This window comes from Solea solea, chromosome 20 (genome assembly GCF_958295425.1).
Source record: "Solea solea chromosome 20, fSolSol10.1, whole genome shotgun sequence".
Lineage (NCBI taxonomy): Eukaryota > Metazoa > Chordata > Actinopteri > Pleuronectiformes > Soleidae > Solea > Solea solea.
In genome coordinates, this window is record NC_081153.1 from 20,275,937 (window position 1) to 20,295,989 (window position 20,053).

Here is a 20,053-nt window from a genome sequence, read left to right on the forward strand (position 1 = left end):
CATACAACTACAATACACACCATGTAATATCTGTGCAATCAGTACTCGGTACATAATATGACCATATTTAATATATTCTGCTCTCTATGGTATGTATGACTTTTTTCTTTTAACATTTTACATGTAGTGCGGCAAATAAAGGATCATCTCATCTTATCTTAAATTGTTTTATCTTAGCTGCCAGCATCTTATAGAGGAAGATACAGCTGCACATATTAATCACATTTCTGATTTTATGCTGTAGAATCATTTAAATTTATCTTGCAGGGAATTCATTCTTAGATCTTGTCCATGGTAATTCATATACTTTCATTCAGGTTATCATATATTTTATATTTCCAGGGGAATTGAAGATATCTTTAAGTGGATTTACAACTAGTCAGAATTTAAGTGTAGGTATCTCAAACTGGAACTGTGGATAGCGATGATATAAATGAACTGCAGTGACAAGCCACATACAAATGAACACAAACATGGAGGAACCATTTCTATACTGTAGCTTTAGGTGACTGTGTCCCTGAGCAAACTTGTTGATATAGATGTTGAAAGAAAAAAGCTGCAATGAAGCTCATCTCATCAAACTATAGCACATCTTTTATTGAAGACTCACACACAACAAAAAATACATTTTCAAGCTACCACTCAGCATTCACACGGAGGTTTGCGTCGTAAAATGTGTCGTTGAAGCTACAGAGAGCTGTGACAGGAAGTCCGAGTCAAAATATCACCTGCTTGTTTGACCACATTGATGTCGCTCCCTCTGTTGAGCACTCGAGGAACTGGCACAGTCACGGTCTGAGCAGGAGACGCTGGTCACATGAGTCATTACCACCAGAGAAAAACACAAACACTGCACGTCACAGGGTTTGGGTTTTTTTCCACACTGGAGATTAAAGCCACTTAAAGTCTTCAAAATAAGCAGAAACATGAAAAAAGAGTAACAGAGAAACATCTTATAGGATGTGATGAGCAGTTCATGAAAATATAGTTCTCTATCCTCAACCACCAGTAAGCTGCAGAGTAAAGAGGATTAACTGGCCGTTAAGGTAAATATACTTTTGACATTTTATTACTATTAAATGTACAGAAAATATGAACCGAACTTTGGCATGGGTTTAGTTTTTTTTCTTAAATATATATTATATATATATATATCATCTCCTATACTGGACAAATATACTGCATTTCTAAATAATACGTGTGATCTCCTCTTTTCAAGCCAGAGGAGAATGAGACAGTCTTGTTTCAGCTCTGATGCTGTGACTCCATTCAAAGGCAACATCATTGTCTCTCAGTGTCCAGTTCATGAGCTGCGTCTTCTCTAATCCATCCACATTCATTTTGCAAACAGTGAGGCAACATCTGCAGGACAGGACACGCATGCTTTCATACCATCTCTTTCCACACAGCGCGGCCACCATTGCACTTCAGGTAAACACTAAAGAATCGAAACATGTCACTCGTCTCCCCTCTGCCCTTTTAAACATCGTTTCCATTCAGAGCCGCATATTTTAAAGCACTCAGGTTGTTGCTGGACGAGCTCGCTGTTCTCCAGTGAGCAGTGTGTGCCGAGGTGCCGACTTCAAACACCTCGTGGATGGCTTTCCGGAAACAATGGAAATTGTACTCTATCAAACCTGCAAAGGGAACAAAAGTCCATCAAAATGGCTCATTTCAAATTTCAAATTGGCTGTGTGAGTATATATATATATATATATCCTGCCTTTCCTTCATTCCTAATGTCAGACCCTGCTAAATATTGAGCATTTAAAAGGAGTGACCACAGACAGTCAACATGATAGTTCAGGTTTCAGACTATTTGGAAACCTTTCACTCCCCACACCAAAGTCCATAGAGATCATCAGCGATTTTACATCACGGCATACAGGAATTGTTGATCCAAATGGGTTATCTTGTCACTGTGGTGTTTTAAATACTTTGTTAAGATTTATAAGTGACACAAACCTACCAAATGAGACACAACATTAGCTGTTTGAATATGGACACACTTCTAAAAGTAGAATCATATGTCATTTTAAGCAGTCTAGACAGTTCTATGCTGCCAGTTTTGGATTCCATATAAACACTTCTAATGTCCTGTATAATCAAACCACTGTGGTACCAACATGACTGTTTCAATAATCTACGACTGCCCACCTTTCCTCTCAAAGCTCTCCTCTCTGAGGATGCACACAAGAGCGAGGAACTTTGTGACCTCCTTCAGATAAAGCACTGTGGTGTTGTTGAGTTTGATGATAGCCAGCGACTCCTTGTCATAGGCACAACCGCTGCCGTCTTCCATCAGTCTGCCAAGAGTGAGATGACTGAAGAATCAGTGGGTATAATCTCTGCCATTACTTTAAAAAAAACATTCTCCTTCTTACCCGTAAATGCAGGAGACATCAATGACGACGTCGATCATATCACAGCAGATTTCGTACGACTGCATGTCCACAGGAGAGCTGTCTGTGGCGATGTAGATCTTGCTAACGACGTCAAACAGGAAGGCTTTCTCAATCCCAGAATGCTGAAAAACATAAATAATGTTAATGACTGAAGGAAACACTTGTTTTTTACTGAATGAAGATAAGAAGAAGAACAACATACTGATATGAAAATGTTTAAAAGGTTCTCCAAAGTTGGTAACTGAGGAATCAGCTTCTGGACGACTTTACTGAAGGCCTCGAATATGGAGTGGTCGTAGATACTGGTCAAGTAGAAGCTGAGGAAGGAACAGGAGGAGAGGATTGTGACGAAGAGGTGAGGCATTACCAGACAAGTGAAAAAAAATCATAATTCTGATAACAACAACAACAACAACAACAACAACAACAACACAAGTATTGTCATGTCAGCTCAATGTGAGGATGACACGACAACACACCAATTTATGCAGGTCAAATAGAAAGAATATTGTCGTTAACTCCACCAAGGTGGTTACAATCAGCAAGATTACACAAAAACTACTCAGCCGATCTCCTGGAGAAGTAAATCAAGACCCTGAGAAAAAGCCTTAAATTTTAGGATGGATCTAGAAAGCTTTTTAACTTTGTTTATCATGGCAAAGAGAGTGTTAACATTTCCACCCACCCTTCTAGTTATTATCATGCTACATCTAACACTATATCTAAAATGACTATTGAATGACTAATGAATATTGTATATACACACATATAACACAACATCACTCATGTATATACAGCCACATTTTCTCCCTGGGACCCTGAAGAACAATTATTTAAAAAAGGGGATAAAATAGGAAATGTATGGTCACCTGAGGTGAACCTTCTCCAGGTTGGCATCTGCCAGATCATCGTTAGCCCGCTGATGAATGTCTCTCTGTGTTTCTATTTTGTGGTCATCTGACAGTCCGTCTACTTTATGGATGAAAACCTCAAAGTTGATGTCTGGATTCACTTTGTAGGCTCTTGACACAGTGAGATGCAACCGAACCAGTGCCTCCACGTAATCATCCTAATGACAGGAGACATATTTATGGGAAGAGAACCAAAAGCCCGGATGTGTTGACTCATTTCACACAGGAAGCATTTAAATGTAAGCTTCAGATCCTCTTACCTGAGCATCGATGACAAAAATCAAAGCACCGGTTCCTTTGAAAATCATCTCACTGTCAAACGTGGGGTCGAAAAAGTCAACCTGTCCAGGAAAGTCCCAGATCTGGAAGTTGACAAAGGAGCTGCTGGAGATGTCGTCCTTGTAGATTTTGTTGGTGCTCTCCAGGAACAAAGTCTCATTGGGTGACATTTTGTGGAATACCACCTGGGGTATGTGCAAGTCACAATATTATTTCAATACAAACAACAATACGGTCAATGTAAACTGTACAAGGGTTTTCCCCTCACGCAATGTCTGATGGAGGATTTAACTTGCTGGCTGTAAAGCCGTTCGGGGGAAATGTGTTTGTGACGTTGGGCTATATAAATAAATATTATTTATAACACTTATTATCATGAGGGCCACACGGTGGTGTAGTGGTTAGCACTCTCGCCTTGCAGCGAGAAGACCCGGGTTCGAGCCCCGGTTGGAACAAGGGCCTTTCTGCATGGAGTTTGCATGTTCTCCCCGTGTGTGCGTGGGTTCCCTCCGGGTACTCCGGCTTCCTCCCACAGTCCAAAAACATGCAATGTGGGGATAGGTAAATTGGACACTCCAAATTGACCATAGGAGTGAGTGTGAGAGTGAATGGTTGTTTGTCTCTATCTGTGTGTGGCCCTGCGATGGACTGGCGAACTGTCCAGGGTGTACCCCGCCTATCGCCCGATGTAGCTGAGATTGGCACAGCACCCCCCGCGACCCTCTGGTTGAGGATAAAGCGGTAGATGATGACTGACTTATTATCATGTGAAAACTGTCTATTGACTGTTTTTTTATCCATTATGTACCTTTTTATCCCTTTAAATGTTGCCGTACAGTTGTTCAATGGTTTTTAAGGTTGCATAATTTTACTATTTGTATTGTATTTTACTATTTGTATTGTATTGTATTGTATTGCAGAAAGGGGTTTCCCAATATTTATTTGTTTCAAATATTAAAAGTAATATTATGCACATGTGAGCTATGTTTAATGATGTAACTGGACTATTAATCTCTGCACATTGTGTTTTTGATTATGTGCGTTTTACCATTCACAGTTATAATGGAGACAATGTTGATACTACAAGTGACTTACAGTATTATAACATTTAACCCAGCTTGTTACAAAGTTAAATATTGTTAAGGTGATACATGAATACATCATTTATTAGTATTTGTAGCAGTATTAGTATCAGTCCTAGTAGCAGTATTAAAACACATTAGTATCAGTCCTACTAGCAGTATTAAAACACATTAGTATTAGTCTTAGTAGCTGTATTAAAACACATTAGTATTAGTCTTAGTAGCAGTATTAAAACACATTAGTATTAGTCTTAATAGCAGTATTAAATCACATTAGTATCAGTCCTAGTAGCAGTATAAAAAACACATTAGTATTAGTCTTAGAAGCAGTATTAAAACACATTAGTATTAGTCTTAATAGCAGTATTAAAACACATTAGTATCAGTCCTACTAGCAGTATTAAAACACATTAGTATCAGTCCTAGTAGCAGTATTAAAACACATTAGTATTAGTCTTAATAGCAGTATTAAATCACATTAGTATCAGTTCTAGTAGCAGTATGAGAACACATATTTCTAGTCAAATAACACAAAATAAAGTGGTCATTAGGGACTAGAGCCAATGTTTATAAAAAACGTTTTTTTAAAACGTCTACCATAATAATATGAAAATTACATTCATGAAGATAAATCATAACCACTTTCCTCTAAATATAAATGAATCCTACCTTCTGTATGGATGACTTCCCGCTGCGCCTCAGTCCCATCAGCAGTATTCTGGGTTTGTCTGGAGGGGAGCAGTTCTCCTCCATGTCTCCCTCCTCCTCCGCCCCGTAACCAAAACTTTTGGGAAACGACCCGACATCGTAACTCCCAGTAAACGCAGACTCCCCGCATTTCATAGACATTCTGAACTAGACTGCCCCTCTGTGTTGTGTTCTTCTTAGAGCAGTGCGCTGTTAGTACACGGTGGTGTTTTTGTCTGTCCTGTTCAAAACTGTCCCGAGCGAGAATGTTATTGTTGTCGAGGACTTTCGCGACAAGCTAGCATGGCAAGCTAACAGGCTGGCAGCTGACCCCTCGGTGTTTCTGTGTTAAAACGCTAACGTATCATTGTGTGGTTTGAAATAACACTTGTAATAAATGTCACATTATCGCAATGTCGTGTTAGGACTGCATAACCCAAGCAAATAAAGCAGAAATGATCTCAAAATAGGACAGTTTCAAATTAGACATTTCCGCCCACCTCTGTGTTGCCATTTGTGACTAAAACGAAGAAGTCGGTATAACAAATATAACAATTATTAATTGTTATACAAATAATTCTATATGTAATGGTTTGCAAGTGTGTATGCAGTATTCGTAACACCGTTCTGTGTAATGATAAAAAAGCAACATAAACTCTCAGAACTGGACCGAATTTGGTTCTTCCAGCTGAGCGGAAAAAACTGCCCAACATGGCAACCCAGCCTCCCTGAATTTGATTGGCTGCTCTGTCTAAACGAAAATGTCATGTGACAGAATCGACAAACAAGCAGGAACTGGCACATAAGCGGTGAGTAATGTGTTTGTGTATAACAATGATTTAACAGTAATTATCTGGTGTACACTTGAATTATGAGCTATATTTAAAATTTGGTTTGTGTTTTTAAACGTTTCGTATCTTAAATATTCCACCATTTGTCTCGGAAGTGTATTTAGTTACTAATAACTGAGTGAAAAGTCTGTGTTTTTAGCTTGTACGTACTCACTTGAATGTGACTCAGTGACTCAGTGAAAATAGGGTTGTTCGGGGATAATCTGTGGACTCTTTCCTTGTTCAAACATAGTCTTTTATGTTTTATATGTGAGGCACTGATAAAGAACTGAAAGCACTGTAGATAACAGGAAATACAACATCATGGTTTCTGTTCTGCACAATCGATCAGTTGATAACACAAACTAACACATAACACTGTTTTAAACCGACAACTAAAAACACAGTTTGAAATGGTGCACCAATTTAATCTGCATTTGTGGTCTAAATGTTAAAATCAAGGTATATTAAATAATGTTGTTTTTCTTCACCCTGGAATAGTAAAAAAAGTATAACCTCTTTGTACTGTTGTTTATTTATTTACTCTCACTTGTGTTTGGGCTGCACAATATATAGAACATCTATCATCATTGTGATAACAATATATGCATTATAGAGTATTTGATGTATACATATTGCAAAGACTGACTGAACTACAACACATGTAGATAGTTCCTCGTGTTGGTTTTGTTTGACCAAGAACTTACAATAAAGGCAGATTTTTTAATAAAGAAAAATGAGAAGAGAATTGGTTTGAGAGGTACAATGAGAGCCACCGCAGTTTGATTTAAATTATTATTTAATATATATAACTATAGTTATTTATAGTCAAATGTTGCACGTCGTCAGTGCAATATTCAAAAATGCTGTCGCATACTGGCTGGGTTTTTTCATATTGTGTTTGCTGTTTTGTACTTAATTAGACTTAAGTATTGTGGAATTCTTATTTCAGGGTCCATAATGGCAGCAGCGCTCCTGTGTTTCCTCCTGGCTGGTCCAGTGCTGCTGGCTGCTGCCGCTCCACTCGACTACTCCAACAATGGCACACTACCGTTGGTGATTTGGCATGGGATGGGTGAGGATTGTAGTTAAAGGATACATAACACATTTTAAACATGTTTACATACACTATCTGTCTTTCAGCACTTTAAGTTTACATATCAGAAGTCCAGTGAGTTATCTTTACCATTTTTAGTACGTCTGGTCAACAGTATTGAAAACTCTGACAGGGTTTGGATACAAAGGCATTACTTGTCATTGTAATCCGTTATTGGGATTTGAGCCGTGAAGATGATTAATCTTATGTTTTAAAGCATGAAGGCATTTTTAGCATACTTCTTTAGAGCAGTATCTGTTTCACTTGTGTTTTTACTTTTCTATTTGGGGAATAATCTTAATCTTAACTGTAGCTCAGTTGTTTCAATGTGAATAAACAAAACCAAGTGTGTGTGTCTGTGTGTGTGTGTGTTTTCGCCAGGTGACAGCTGTTGTAACCCTCTCAGCATGGGTGCGATAAAGAAGATGGTTGAGAAAGAGATCCCGGGAATTTACGTGATCTCACTCATGATTGGGAAAAACATCGTAGAGGTACCGCTAACGCTGTGTTTTTAAGTCTGCAGTTGTTTATTTTCTTTTATTTTTCTGTGCTATTTACTGATATAAAATGGCAGATTCCCTTTGTGAAGTTCTGTTTTATCCTCATCATATCATTTTCTGCTGTAAAAATTAACCGACATGACCCAAGAAACGTGTGATATTTCATTGAGACTTTATTTAAATTCCATAAATGTACATAAATTCAGTCTCTCCACCTTGAATTGAGAAACCAACTTCTCTTTTTCCAATTGCACGAACACACACAATGCATATACAAATGTATAGCCAAGAAAGTTGTATGGAACCAGTGATACAGCAGCTGTGACTGATTTGTCCATATGAAAATGTCAGGAGTCCCATTCTGTGACAGTTGCAGCACCACTGGCACAAGTTACATCAGACAAAATGGCTCCTTTTACAGCTTCTCTGTGTCGTTTCTCCACATTTATATTCGCTGCAAACCAGTTTGACTTTGCTTTGATCCATCTCGACACCATGACCGCATCACTCCTCGCGGGCTGTGCTCGTCTCGTTCTTCTAATTTGTCCGCCAGGCTTTGAACTTTTTATATTTCCGCTCCTGCAGGACACAGAAAATGGCTTTTTCATGGACGTGAATAAGCAGGTGTCCATGGTGTGCAGTCAGCTGGCTCAGGACCCCAAGTTGAAGGGAGGGTACAACGCCATGGGCTTCTCCCAGGGGGCACAATTTCTGTATGTAGCTCCTGTTCTGGACACTGAATGTTGTGTAGCTTTCCTTCTTGTTCAAAGTGAAAGAAATAGGAAAACTGATGTCTTGGCTCTCGGTGCAGAGATGCTTCAGTCTTAGGTTGCATCCTCTGTTTGAACATGTTTTTCCTGATAAGACTGTGGAAGCTCACTCTGATTCCCCGCTGCTTACTGTCCTCACAGGAGAGCTGTTGCTCAGCGCTGTCCCTCTCCAACAATGAAAACTCTGATCTCTGTCGGTGGTCAGCACCAAGGTAACATCATCATGAGGAAAAAAACACGACACCAAAACAGCTCACTCCCAAAGAAGCAGGAAATATTATCATATTATTTCTGTTCTGACTCCAGAATATCGTGCTGTCTTACCTCGTTTCAATATTCTCTTGATATTTGCTGCTTTTATTTTGTCAACAAAACCAAAAATAAGTAACTGAGCTTTTGTTGGTTGTGGTCTTTTTGTCTGTTTGTCAAAATAATTGACTATTTAAAGTCTAAACCCTCCCGACGTGTGTGTTGTTCCTCAGGTGTGTACGGTTTACCCCGCTGTCCCGGCGAAAGCTCACACATCTGCGACATGATCCGCAAAGCTCTGAACGACGGCGCTTACACCGACATCGTCCAGAAACAGTAAGCTGTGACCGTCACCACATTAGATGCCGCTGTTCCTGTGAAACTAAAGGTGCAGCACTGACTGTCTGTGTGAATGTGTGCGTGTGTGTGTGTGTGCGCTTTTTCAGCCTGGTGCAGGCACAGTACTGGCACGACCCGTTAAATGACGACCTGTACAAGAAGCACAGCCTGTTCTTGGCCGACATCAACCAGGAGCGGGTCAGTATGTGGAAAAACCAGATCAGGCAAATGCAACATTTGCATCAGTGCAAGACTGAAAACTATCCTCTTGTGTTTTTGTACCTTGAAGGCAGTAAATGAGACTTATAAGAAGAATCTCCAGCTGCTGGACAAGTTTGTCCTGGTCAAGTTCCTGCAGGACACTGTGGTGGATCCTGTAGACAGTGAGGTAACACTCCCAACACACATGTAACATTAAAACATTAAATGTTATGACGCTGCATCACAAACGGGTTTGTTTTTTTTTTGTCCGTCAGTGGTTTGGCTTCCTGAAAACCGGCCAGGCCAAGGAGACGGAGACTCTCCAGGAGAGCGTTCTCTACAAAGAGGTGAAAGTCTTTATGGATATACTTTTATGTTGATATAATATAAAATAGGTCAGTGCATATGAATACAAACCCCGTCCTATTTAGAAAATCCTAAAGAACTGGTCGCTCTTCACACCATCTTTGAATAATCACAAATTCAATCATACAACTTAATTTAATAACCTTTAATATCTTTATTTACAAAAAAAATAATCTTTTAGCTTCTCATTTAAATGCAACAATGAAAAGTGTTTTTCAAATCAAAATCACATTTAGAATCAATGCTATTGTCAGTTTGTTGAGCTCTGCTACTTATTCCCTTACATTTTCTTTTAATATTCATATATCTAGTATCCTCTGATATTCACCATTTCAGCCTTTCACACATCTGGGTTTAGTTCTGCATCAAGCACTGCCAGGAACTCCATAGCAAGGAGTCTTGTGATAGACATAGATGTGCTGTATGAATGGGTGAATAACGAAACTTAAGTGTAAATTGGCTTTGAGTGATCATCCAGACTAGAAAAAGGGCTTTATAAATAAATACAGACCATTTACTCTGGCAGGCTGCATGTGTGAATGAGGAAATCCTTTCAGAGATTCTACTGCCGCTAATCTCCAAATAATTATTTACGGGAAGTTAAGTGAAAGGGTGCGCGTGTGTGTGTGTTATAAAACCTTTCTGGCTAAAGTCTTGTTTGTTTCTCCTCAGGATCGTTTGGGCCTGGCAGCCATGGACAAAGCCGGAAAGTTGGTTTTCCTGGCGACTGAAGGAGATCACCTACAGTTCACCCCAGAGTGGTTCAAGGAAAACCTGCTGCCTTTCCTTCACTAAAGCACCAAACAACACTTCTAATGCTGATTAGGGTTGCAAAAGGGGCGGTAGAGTAAATCCCCAGAAGACTTTCCATGGAAATTAAAGAGAATTAACTGGAAATAATGAAACTATGATATACAAAATAAACGCTTTGTTTTGTCATAAGCAGAAATGCATGCAAAAGGATACAATTGAAAGACACAACAGATTATTTGTGTGTGTAGGTATATAAATATATACACATGTATGTATATGTGGCTCTCTAGCTGTGACTTCTCTTGGAAATAAGATGTTTCTGGGCTTTTAATGTCCATGTCTCGAGCTGTCAACAGTTTTACTATTGTGGTCTATGGGAGAATTGTTTTTTGTTGCAGTACCACTAGTGGCCACTGGGGAAAAAAGTAGCTGCAAATACTCCATCCAGTTCTTATAATACATGTGAAGGAGGAATGGAAAATACAGTGCATACAGAGGCGTGGCTTAAGTTCCCAATCTTCAACTTAACTCACATTAATTCCCTTAAATGGAAAGTTTTGCAATTTTAAAAAGACTTTTGCAACCCTGATCCTGAAATACATGATCTGGCTTCACAATAACGCAGAGAAAGAGTAAACCGAGGCTTAAAAACCCATTTTTGCACTGATCACTTGTAGCAAATCCACTAACACTGGACTCTAATGTTATTTCATGATGATGTTTTATTGCTTTTACAAATGTTTGTTATTATTTTAACAGCTGATGGATTAATTATACAATAAAGACAGACCAAACTACACTGGTTTTATTGCAAGATTTCCTTTAATGATGTTTCCAGTACTAATGAGCAGACCTCTGATTGTTGGACCCAAAATAACAAGGTAAAAGAAAGACAATAGAAAAAAAAAAAAGGAAATGAGTGAAGAGCGTCACAGCTCCAGGAGCTGAACATCAGAGAGTGCAGACAGCCCTCAGAGGAAGAGTGAAGAGATGTTGATATTTAAGACCATTTCAAAATGAATCATATTTATATGTACACACGTGATTACAGCAGATATTTTCAATCTAGAGCCTGAGGTGAACATGAAGCATTTAACAATAATCAGTGATTTTCTTTTGTCTTGAGTCTTTCTGCATCATTCTTTCCTTCCGTCTGTGTCAACATCTCTTTGCTCTTTACCTCAAACATTTTGAATTTTTCTTACAGGCCTCCTTACATGGAATGATTAAAACTCAGGAATGTCCGATGTGTGGGATTAAGGGATAGCACATGGAATTATTACTTGTTCTTCTACTTGTTAACGTTTTACGATGTGAAATAGACTGATTTTGCACACAAAGTGTTTTTAACTTATTTCTATGTGCTTTTAAATTTGACAAATGTTTAACATGCATAATTGGTGACTTCCAATGATGTTTATTTTACCGTCTACATCAGCGATGGTGGTGGTAACATGGATGCCATTATCCTGTGTAGAAATGCTGTTGTCATTGGTAACACTGCCTAAAATGAAGCAGAAAATCAGGTCACAACTTTAAGAAGAGCCTGATTGAATGCAGTTGCTTTTTTTGCAGATGAATCCCCATCTGTTTCCATGATGGCTATTCTACGGGTTTATCTTTTTTGGGGAAAAAAAAGAAATCAAGTGCATCCCATCTGTTGGCAAAACTCATTTTTGAAAAGTGCTCATTGGATTTACAGGGAATCTGATTTGAATAACAAGCTGCTCCCTGCTGATTGGCTGGAGGATTTGCTGCAGGTAAAGCAAGCAATCCTCTCATTGGCTTATGGAAGGGACAGCGGAAGCTGTGCTTGGCTGACAGGGAAGGGGGGGTGGAACACATGAGGTCCAAATCTCAGTCTACAACGTTGATAGTGAGTTGGTGGGGTGGTCGAACAGTCAGGCGGGCATTGGGGTGATGTGTCGAGGAGAGGCGGCCATTTTCTCCACGCTTGAATCTACCCGGTGATCTCTGATGCTGTGGTGACGAGTTTGGTGCCGTCCCAGACGGTCTTGAACTGCTCAGGAACAGCAAACTCCGTCTGAGTAAAGACAGACAGGTTGTTTAGCTTCGATGTGCTATGTTCAAAATGCTTTAACTTCATCCATTTACTTCCACAGACCAAAAACTAAATATACAGTATTTTATTTTTTTATTTAACAGTTAAGATGAATAATTCTGATATTATATATTTTATAAAAATATTTTGAATAATTTTTGAACGTATTAAACCATCTTCAAGTCAACCCAAGTCTTTGGTCCTACAATGAATTGTATTAAACCCAACAGGAATAAATGGTTCCAGGGACAAGGATACTCACATAATCTCCGTCTTCCTTGACAATCAGGATGTTCATCTCTGAGCTCTTGGCGCTGACGATCTCACAGTTCACCGAGTCTTTGCTTAGGTAAATGTGACAACCGTCCGTCTTGTTGATGGAGATGATGGGGACCTTACCCATGACCTGGAGTCATATTAAAAACAATAACATTTATACAAATACATGCGACAGCTGTGGCATCACAACAGAACCGTGGATTTATTTCACTTCTATGTGATAGGACACATTTCTCTCAACCTACTGCTCAGTGTTTGACCAACATGTAACAGCATTAGGGCTCATTTTCATCGATCAATTACCTTTTCAATTAATCGTTTGGTCCACAAAATGTTGATCAGTGTTAACCAAACCTTCAAATGATGATGTTCTCAAATGTCTTGTTTTGTCCACAAACCAAAATGATTCAGTTTGAATTTCTTTGTTATATGGAGCTACTGTACTGCAATTTTACAATTGCAAGTGGCACCATATTTGTCAAAATATCATTTTTGATTAATTATTGTCTTGATCTATATAAATCTTATTCTACAGACTGAAGAGAACATCTTTGGTTCCCACACATCTGCACAAATATCACACAGTTTTCAAATTAAAATGATGATAATGATGTAAAAATTATCATTCTCTTCGATATCGCAAACCATATAGCAATCCTGTCAAAAAAAACGTTCAGCCCTATTTAATGATAAACCCCCGCTAAAACCAATTCTCAAAATAGTTGAAGATGAATTAATAGTATTAGAATTAATAGTATTAGAATTAGAATTAATAGTGTAGCCCTAAACTACATGAACTTACAGGACGATGCTCATGAAAAAGCATAAACAGCAGCACATAAACCAGTGGGTGACATGGTGACATGAAACAAAGTCAGTGGACAGGAACACACACGATAATCATCTTATACACACACCTGGATCTTAACGTCTTTGCAGTTGATGATCTCTACGACGCCCACGACATCATCAAACACCAGGCCCATCTTCTTACAGTTGTCTGAGTGAAACAGAGGTCCGTTGATACTTGAGTTATATTATGGTCTGTGGTTTATATGCAGATTTGTGTTCAACACTTGAGATAAGATCTGTTCACATGTTTAACTAGAACTACTGAAGTTTAAATACAACAGTATCTAAGCCTTCACCGAGATTACAAACCTCAGCTTTGTTCTTACCGACGATGATGGAGTTAATTTTGCCTTTGACCTGCAGAGTGCTTTTGTTACACTTGAAAGCATAAACCACTTGCTTCAGCTGAGTGTCGCTGATCACCAGATTCTGTGCGCCCTCATGGTTTTCCTACAGGCGGCGAGAAAGGAACAAATCAGCGGACAAAAACAGAGCCCAAGAGTTTTTTTTCCCTCTCGATTAATGCAGCAGTTTGTGAGGATTTGCCAAAATGGATTTGGCAAATAACTTTCACTCAATAATTTCAGCTAAAAGCCACAAAAAAAATGAAGTTAACATTTGATATGACTCACGGCCTGTGTGTGCATAAATTAATTTGCAATTCACATATCAAACATATCTATATTGCAATGTCTGTTCAAAATGATATTCATTATTACACAAATAGCAGTTACTTTTTTCTCAAATTATATTTTCCATTGGATCATGAAAATGTTTCACCTTTAAAAAAATGGGGTCCTCATATAAAGTTTGAGAAACACAGATTTTATTGTTAGCTGAATGATAGCTTTTAAGGCAAGACCTCAGATTTTGGGTTTCTATGTTTAACAGTTTTTTGGGGGTAGAGATTTTGTATATATGCGTCATCTAAAACTCTCTGGTTCTCATTTTTCAATTGGCTGAAATGTCCGAAAAGGGACAATACAAGATTTTGTTTTACCACTGGTGCAGTTTCCAATGATTCTGTTTGAACAGGTCTAAACATGACTAGCTGCCTTTACTAAAACTGACAATAAGAAAATACACTTTGTGTCTTATTCACTGAGGAGAGATAGGTTCAATAACTTACCACTTTCCACTTCTTCCCTTCCAGCTCCAACACTGGGGGCAGAGTTTTGGCTGGAGCAGGGGACGCAGCGGGTTTGGGGGAGGAAGAAGCAAAGGGTTTGGGTCCAGTACGCACAGAAGCTCCCTGACCCCTCAGGCCAGGATTCTTGTGGGTCTTCTCGTTATCGCTCACATGCTTCAGGCCTGGAGGTCAAAGAAAGAGAGGGGAAAAATAAATAAATAAATAATCACATGAGAATTTACTTAAACTCACAATGTGGTTTTAGAAAAGCCTTTCAGCTACCTACCCTTGGTTATGTCGGCTCCCTTGTTGAGTGACTCGAACAAAGCATTACGACTAAGACCAGAATCGGCACTGCCACCGCCAGAGGGTGCACTCAGGTCCATAGGAGGAGGTGGTGGTCCTGGGGGGGGTGGGGGAGGACAACAACCACCAGCAGGTGCAGGAGCGGCTGCAGTAGCTGAGGCTACTGGACCCTGAGGTGGACAGGAAATTAGAAAGGTGACAGGAGAAATCTTAATTAACATTTGCATTACAAACGCATTAAATGACAAACAGCATGAGATCTGATAACATCTCAATTGCTTTGAATACCTAAGAGTTGTTTTTATTTCCAAAAATGTCCTTTTATTTTTTCCCTTTCCTCCAAGTGCCAATTTCATGGTGATTAATCACATGATCACATTCAGTGAAGTGAACTTTTACTTCTCAGGAAGTCATTTAAGACTCACGCTCTTGCTCCAGGTCAGTCCTGTTGTGTGGTACTTCTTGATGTAGTCTTGCAGCTCAGTCCAGATGGCGATGTATGCCTTCACCCAGTCCACATGTGTCATGTCCCTGTCAGCGGAAAAGACCATGCTCAGACATCACACGAGACCCCCACACCCCAAAATAGACAACGAATAACACAGCATATAAACTGGCTGTTTGGATACAGGACTGTCACTGTTTTGCATTTAACTCCGAGGATACTTTGACAACAAAAGTCATGTTTTGTGCAGTGTTTCTGTTTAGTGTGAAAAGGGTAATTTCAATCAGAGGAATTTGACTACAACTCAAATCTGCTCATAAACACGTTTAAATGCAGGGAGTCTAACCACCAGCATGTCAGCCAGTTGTGCCAGAGCTGACTCTTTGTGATGCCGTGAGATAATGAGCAACAGATCGGCTGCAGGAACTGCTTGGCTATGTTTGAATGTTCCTATGATACTTATTTATTAGGTGTTACATTTATATAAAATAATAATAATGCGAAAGGATCTAAAAATAAGCTCAAACCTCCACCCAGACTGCTCAGGAAACTGTATCCCACTTTATCTTGCCAGGTGAAAAATTGTATGGGGGGAAAAAAAAAAATCCTGAATATGAATTGAAAAAAAAAAAAAAAGTGCCATAACCTACATCCCCAGAAAAGTCCATCCAAATATGTCCTTTCCTTTTTGAGTCACGCTGCTCAAGGTCAGATGAGACAATCAGTGACTCCACAGTAAACGGAGGCTTCACTTACTTGTCCTTGTACTCCTTGAGCACGCGGTTGGTGTAGAAGGTGGCGGCGTCCTGCATCTCTTTAACATAGGGACATGGTTTTGGTGCCTGGGACATGGAAATAAAATGTTTTTAAACATGAATCCATTCATGTCTTCACTAAATAGTTGTAGAAAAAGTTTCACATGAGAGGATCGAGAACACTCGCATACGTAAAGTAAAATATAACGCAACATTCAGCAGCCAGTTAGCTTAGCATATAAACTGGACGTGGAGGGAACAGCTAATAAGTGAGATTTAAAGGCCAACATGCATACAAATGTTAGTCAACTGTTTTAACAGAAGGATTCAGATACATTTGAGAGCTTATCTTAGGAAACCAGTTAACATACAAGTTGTTTTCATGCTGCTACAGCTTTGTATAGCACTCATGTTTGCATGCTATCAATTTAAATGAGTGCATTTCCCATAATATAATCTTTTCCTTTAAATTTCCAGTAACAAGTGGGTGGCAAAATCCACATAAGTTCAGTTCATAAGTGAATAAGAAGATTTTCGTAAAAGAGGAGAGGTCCAACAAAGACTGATTATATTATGTGCATATCAAAAGCTGATGCATTATTCATAAGCAACAAAATTGACAATAACCAACAACATTCATCATCATCATCATCATCATCATCATCGTCATCTAAATTGTAACAGTGCAGCTTTGTTGCTAGTGTGAGTCAGCCAAGAAACTGACAGAAACCGATGACAGAATCAAAGAGCGGATTGTTTCCCCCACCATTATACACTTGTTTATCCACACACACACTCATGAACCCCTGCCATCCCCAGTCTCACCATGGCGACCCATCCGAGAGCAGGAACACTCTCGCTGACAGCTGAGAGATGGTTGAAGAGCGGCGAGGTGCGGTGCGTCTCACGGAATGCCTGCACCTGTTGCAGCACTTTGGACATGGGCTGCAGCAGAGTCGTTATAACCGCCTGAACGGGACAAAGGCCACATGAGTTTTAGGCGTTTAGATTCAGACAGGCTGTATCCTGATTACCAAGTTCCACTACAACAAGAAAATGTTTAATATAGCAACACAAAAATGTGATTTACAGTTGCACATTCAGATGTCAAGAAGTAGCTATGAAGGCCGCATGTGCAGCAGTGTGTCGGCAGATTTTTAAACGTGTCATGGTGAGGCAGGAAATAAGGAGAGCCAACAACATGGAAGAGGAGAGGGAGCAGCAGGGACTTAAAGACGGGAGGGAATCTACATGAATAATGCAAATTGCGGCCAATAATCAATGAGTTGCTGTGTTTAATGTAGAATGAACAATAAGCAAATGTGTTCAACTCACATCAGAGGGCTTCTGGGAGGAAGACGCTGTTACGAGGAGTTGTCTCTGACTGGAGAACACCTGCTTTACCATCTCTGCCTGGAGGGACAAGATGAGGGGATTTAAAATAAAAAAAACAAAAAAACAAACAACAGATGATCACCAAATTGTTTTAATGATATTTTTTGTTAAACTGTATTTTCTGATTTTCAAGGATCGTACAAAAGAATAATTAATTTTATTTTTCGTCTACTTTTTATAGTTCAGCAAGATGTGTGATTCAAAATAAATATTTAAAATATGTAAAGACTCAGAGACTGACAGTGTTTCAAAAAGAAACAGCTTTCAGACAAACATTCCCATTATTAGATCCAAAACTGCGACTTACATGTTTCTGGACGTCGCCCCCGATCTTCTGGCTGATAGACAGGTACCGGGCCACAGCACCTTTCACGATCTCATCAAAGGCCTCAACGTACTCCGATACAGCTGGAGAAATAAGAAAGCAATTGTAATGTATAGCCCCATTTCACAACATACACCATCTCAAGGAATTTTACATAGACATGCGTGTGATTAAACATGGTATATATTTTGAATTCAATTGTTAAGACTTCAAATTATTAATCTGACAAATAGTAATACTCTCTGTAGACAAGGATCTCTCATTCCTGGGAATTATTCATCTCAAGACTGTTAATTGCTCTATAATAACGATGCTTGATGTTTACCTCCTCCAGCAGAATCTCCACCTGGGCCACCGGGGCCTGACATGGTCTCCAGACGACTCACCGCCACCTCCAGCCGCTGCACCAGACCCGCCAACTCTGCCATAACTGTGAGGTGGAGAGGAGAAGGGAGACAGGTGAGAACAGTAAAGAGTCAACACAGAGGAATTATAGTTGTCGATTAATTGATTCATCGATTAATAATTGATTCATCGATTAATTGTTTCAGCTCTAATCTACAGTCATGTGATACAGCGGGAGGGTAAGAAGCCAATTTAAATCCTGTTTTTGTAAACACAGCATTATACATATGTTTTTCTAAATGTCTGATCAATCAGGTTTATTGTTGAACAGTCATTGAGGTGCTATGACCTTCGGACAGTGGAAACATTAGTAATAGTAGAAACAACAAAAAATGTTCACTCTCTTGGAACATGTACATGTGTGTACATGTTCCAAATTACAAGGCATTTATCAGCCCAGCACAGAAGGTTCCTTAAGAAGAGTGTTGTTACAGGTGGGCAGGTCAGGACCTGCTGGGTAAAGAAGGTATGTAGAACATTAGCAGTTACTGTCAACTCTCTGAGGAGTGCAGACCTGCCCAGTTATCCTAACAATGTCGGTTGTGCATGTTCTCATGTTCCACAATGACAAAAATCTGGGCAGCACCAATGAAACTACATATAGGTACTATGGGTGAAACCAGAGCAAAACAAAATTGTTATTGCGTTACTCTGGTTAAAACAATGAGTAAAATTGCATTCAATCTTATGTCTAAAAGTCAGACAGTTACACCCATTCAGAACAGAGTCAGACTCAATCTGGCGTGGGTGCTTTTCACATACACCACAGCTCCCACCCCCAATTTAAACCCACAAATAATACAAGAAGCTGGTAAACAATAGAATAGGACAATAGCAACACAACATCACATTGGTACATGACATATAGAGCTCACCGTCACGTCCTCAACTGTGACTAGAAAAACCAAACTATAACAGGAAGAATGTGTGGCAGGACAGATGATTAACTCATTTCAATCCACTTCTGGCATAAACTTACACCTGAAGTACTCACAGATACATACGCACACACATACCTAATGAACAAGGCTAACATTACACAAAGACGGCCGTAACTGGACACTGCTGAGAGTGTCTCAGGTGATTACACCTGGCTGATAAGTGGAGTCACATGGACCACTCTCACTAACGAGTCCACACGAAACATGCTGCTGCAGTCTCACTTTCACTAAACAGGCACCAAGTTAAATCCTTTGATATCTCATGACTGGGAGAGCTTAACAGTTTTGGCTGTTATAGCTAAAGCTTTAGGCTAAAAGTATGAACTTTCCGGGAAGTATAAAGGGAATCAAGGGTGTAGGTTGCAAACTAAAAATGGAGCTGGTCTAGACTTACAATATTTTGACAACCGATAAACTATAATTTCCAAGTAAAAATATGAAATATTTCTCCTTTTTATCACAGATTGACTTAACCTCTGGGCAGGCCTATATTAATAACCTCTGTAGGCTGTATAATAATACTTTAAAAACAGGGTGTGGTGAGTTAAAAGTCCACAGTTGCAGTATTGAATGAAATAACATCTAGGCATGAGTATCAGCAGCATTACATTATTAAACCTCTAAAATGTTCACTGAAACCACTCCAGAAGGAGAAACAATTTGACACCTTTAACATTAAAAAGTACTATTC

The 20,053-nt window shown here is 39.3% G+C and overlaps 3 protein-coding genes across 7 annotated transcripts in view; 1 reads left to right on the forward strand and 2 right to left on the reverse strand.

Moving 5' to 3' along the window:
• Positions 1-573: 573 nt before the first annotated feature.
• Positions 574-5,988, reverse strand: rragcb (Ras-related GTP binding Cb). Of its 2 annotated transcripts, none has more exons than XM_058619183.1 (7): positions 5,347-5,988; positions 3,577-3,780; positions 3,275-3,474; positions 2,608-2,722; positions 2,385-2,527; positions 2,158-2,324; positions 574-1,637 (listed from the first exon to the last, which is right to left on the reverse strand). In XM_058619183.1, the coding sequence occupies exons 1-7, from the start codon at positions 5,524-5,526 to the stop codon at positions 1,480-1,482; spliced, it is 1,167 nt and encodes a 388-aa protein (XP_058475166.1). In that variant the 5' UTR covers positions 5,527-5,988; the 3' UTR covers positions 574-1,479. The 2 variants fall into 2 exon arrangements, with proteins under 2 accessions (XP_058475166.1, XP_058475167.1); XM_058619184.1 differs by having other exon boundaries at positions 2,158-2,306; positions 5,347-5,985.
• Positions 5,989-6,067: 79 nt separating this feature from the next.
• On the forward strand, positions 6,068-11,267 carry ppt1 (palmitoyl-protein thioesterase 1 (ceroid-lipofuscinosis, neuronal 1, infantile)). Its single transcript, XM_058619185.1, has 10 exons — positions 6,068-6,173; positions 7,147-7,269; positions 7,672-7,781; positions 8,376-8,503; positions 8,702-8,772; positions 9,043-9,145; positions 9,256-9,346; positions 9,438-9,536; positions 9,625-9,696; positions 10,388-11,267. The coding sequence occupies exons 2-10, from the start codon at positions 7,155-7,157 to the stop codon at positions 10,508-10,510; spliced, it is 912 nt and encodes a 303-aa protein (XP_058475168.1). The 5' UTR covers positions 6,068-6,173; positions 7,147-7,154; the 3' UTR covers positions 10,511-11,267.
• Positions 11,268-11,271: 4 nt separating this feature from the next.
• The window catches only part of kiaa0319l (KIAA0319-like ortholog), a 40,676-nt gene continuing 31,894 nt past the window's right edge, over positions 11,272-20,053 (reverse strand). For all 4 annotated transcript variants that reach the window (XM_058619180.1, XM_058619178.1, XM_058619179.1 and 1 more), the window contains 12 exons: positions 18,342-18,446; positions 17,999-18,099; positions 17,632-17,709; positions 17,122-17,265; positions 16,298-16,383; positions 15,522-15,627; positions 15,077-15,266; positions 14,791-14,972; positions 13,988-14,111; positions 13,727-13,809; positions 12,793-12,936; positions 11,272-12,512 (listed from right to left, as the gene is read on the reverse strand). In XM_058619180.1, the coding sequence (XP_058475163.1) occupies positions 12,429-12,512; positions 12,793-12,936; positions 13,727-13,809; positions 13,988-14,111; positions 14,791-14,972; positions 15,077-15,266; positions 15,522-15,627; positions 16,298-16,383; positions 17,122-17,265; positions 17,632-17,709; positions 17,999-18,099; positions 18,342-18,446 (1,427 nt within the window). In that variant the 3' untranslated portion in view covers positions 11,272-12,428. The remainder of the gene's footprint in view (positions 12,513-12,792; positions 12,937-13,726; positions 13,810-13,987; positions 14,112-14,790; positions 14,973-15,076; positions 15,267-15,521; positions 15,628-16,297; positions 16,384-17,121; positions 17,266-17,631; positions 17,710-17,998; positions 18,100-18,341; positions 18,447-20,053) is intronic.